Source organism: Chrysochloris asiatica, unplaced genomic scaffold, assembly GCF_000296735.1.
Source record: "Chrysochloris asiatica unplaced genomic scaffold, ChrAsi1.0 scaffold00039, whole genome shotgun sequence".
In the NCBI taxonomy this organism is placed as follows: Eukaryota; Metazoa; Chordata; class Mammalia; order Afrosoricida; family Chrysochloridae; genus Chrysochloris; species Chrysochloris asiatica.
In genome coordinates, this window is record NW_006408557.1 from 12677005 (window position 1) to 12679712 (window position 2708).

Consider the following 2708-nt stretch of genomic DNA (forward strand, 5'->3'; position numbering starts at 1 on the left):
CCTTCTTTCCCTTCTTAGCTGAGAACTCTTGTACACAACCGCCTCTGTTTGCCAGTTAAGGTGCAAAACCAGGAGCTTTCTCCCTCAACTGTCCTTCCCTAGCCTCTGCTGCGAGTCTCTGTTCGGAATTGCCACGGTTAGCAACACAGAGGGGCCCAAAACTGAACCTTGATGCAGAATACACACAAATGAAAAGAAGGTTGGCGGTTAATGCCAAAGTCTTTTGGCTGCGAAAACCCCCCACTTAAATGAAAGGGAGAGAGTCATTCTACGATTTAACAAAGACTCCTTGGAGCTTGGTGCCCTGGAACAGGTAAGATAATACTGCTCCGGGATAGAAGAATGAGGGGTTCCAGGACTTGGGAGATATGGGACACTCCTTTAGGCCTAAAGCTACACATTTGGCCTCCCGTGGATACCACCAAGACTTACCGCCCATCGCCCACCATCAAGAGAGTTTGAGATTCTTATCCCTGGGGACAGCAGGTCGGAATCCCTTTTCTTTATGCAGCCTCTGTCACCTCTTGGAGAAAAATGAGTTCAGATGGGCGGTCTGGCGGCAGGGGCGGCAAAATCTGGAATGTGTCTTTTTAGAGTCAGTGAAATCATTTTCACTACTCCAAAGGAGTCGGTAGCTTTTAAATATTATAAAGATGTCCTGAGAACAGGGTAGGGGAGTCGTCAGTAATCAAACTTGCGAAGCCATCAGCTCCACTGTAACGCGTTTTGCACCCTCTTCACCAAGAGCCCTGCACTATTCATGGCACTCACTGTAGCGCCGACACCCAGACCAGCTAGGGGTGAAAGGCAGCTAGCTATACAACAACCACCTCTCAATGAACTACGTTAATTCTCTGATATCTAAGTAATAGTAATAGTGGTGGGGATGGTAATAAAACAAAAGCCCAAACAAAGTGCGTGTCCTAGCACTAATATAATATTAATCAACTTGGAATGACTTCCCCATCATTCTGGAAGTCAGAGGTGCGGGGGGAGGGGGTGTTTGTGAGGGGCGAAGACAGAATGGAAGGCCCAGCCGGTTGTGGTAGGGGTGTTTGTGTACTGGGGGAGGAGAATTCCGGAGGGGTGTGGAGGAAGGCAAAGTGGGAGGGCAGGAGGGGGTAGGGTTTCAGGACAGCAGGGGGGGACGCCCGGGCCCAGTGACGGGAACCAATGAACTGCCAACTAGCGCGTCTCCAGCGTGACTACCGAGATTGACGTGGAGGACACGTCAAATTGATTCCCGCACTCTGCAGCTTCCCGGTCAGACGAATTTCTTTCAATCGGATGAAGTTCACTCTGAGCCTGGGGTCGCGGGCGTGGAGAATATCCTGGGAGCGACCGGCAGCAGCTGGGGCAGGCAGGAGGGCGAGCGGCGACGCGCTCGGCGGCGTTGCGCGGCGCGTCTCCAGCCCGCGCCCAGGCCGCCGCAGCTCTCGCCTCGCGCGCGCCCTCCCTCTATGCCTCTCCAGCGGCTTCGGCGCCCGAACTTTCCCGGACTGCGCTGGGCCCAGCCCCCGCCGTCCCGGCGCCAGGCAGCCGGCTGGCTCGCGCGCCATGGGTAAGGGGAGAGCAGCGGGCAGGGCGCGGGAGGGCTGTCAAGGTGGGTCCAGTCCTGGCATCTCCTTTCCCTTTTGCCCATTTTCCTTGCGCAATCCGAGACCGGGCAAGCCGCATTCTCCGCAAGTCCCCGAAGTTCGGGGTCCAGTTCGGCATGGCCCGGGAGAGGGTGTCCCAAGTGATAAGCGCCAAAAGGGCAAGGAGGGATGGAGAGCACGGTGCCCCTCTTCGCGTTCCCTAGGGCTGCTCCCATTCCCGAGCGATCCAGTCCGTTTGCCCTCGGAATCTGAGCCGTCTGGGAATCCGTGCCTTCTGGGGATTCTCGGGTCTCCTTTGGACGCGCGCCTGGGTGCGGTCGCTTCCCCCAGCGTGATCACCCTTGGCTAACCCGTCGGTGATTTTTTCCTCCGCCCTCTTCACTCTCGCCGGGCCGGTCCTCAGAGCAGACGTACGGCGAGGTGAACCAGTTGGGCGGTGTGTTTGTCAACGGCCGCCCCCTGCCCAACGCCATTCGTTTACGCATCGTGGAACTGGCTCAGCTAGGCATCCGACCCTGTGACATCAGCCGGCAGCTGCGCGTGTCCCACGGCTGCGTGAGCAAGATCCTGGCGCGCTACAATGAGACCGGCTCCATCCTGCCCGGAGCCATCGGGGGCAGCAAACCCCGAGTTACCACCCCCAATGTGGTCAAGCACATCCGGGACTACAAGCAAGGAGACCCTGGCATCTTTGCCTGGGAGATCCGCGACCGGCTGCTGGCCGACGGCGTTTGCGACAAGTACAACGTGCCCTCGGTGAGTTCCATTAGCCGCATCCTGCGAAACAAGATCGGCAGTCTGGCGCAGACCGGGCCTTACGAGGCGAGCAAGCAACCGCCGCCGCAGCCCGCGCTGCCCTACAACCACATCTACCAGTATCCCTATCCCAGCCCCGTGTCGCCCACGGGAACCAAAATGGGCAGTCACCCGGGAGTACCTGGCTCCGCAGGCCACGTCAGCATTCCCCGCTCCTGGCCGTCGGCGCACTCGGTCAGCAACATCTTGGGCATCCGCACATTTATGGAGCAAACAGGTCAGTCACGGTTGCTTCTCACAGCCTCTCAAAAAAGGGCAGAAATCGCCTGGCAGGCATACAGGCGGGGATGGGGG

General features: G+C 58.1%; 1 protein-coding gene across 1 annotated transcript in view; it reads left to right on the plus strand.

Moving 5' to 3' along the window:
- Positions 1-1287: 1287 nt before the first annotated feature.
- PAX1 (paired box 1) overlaps positions 1288-2708 on the plus strand; it is a 10114-nt gene continuing 8693 nt past the window's right edge. Inside the window, exons 1-2 of the mRNA XM_006860654.1 lie at positions 1288-1561; positions 2002-2631. Of these exons, the coding sequence (XP_006860716.1) occupies positions 1288-1561; positions 2002-2631 (904 nt within the window). The remainder of the gene's footprint in view (positions 1562-2001; positions 2632-2708) is intronic.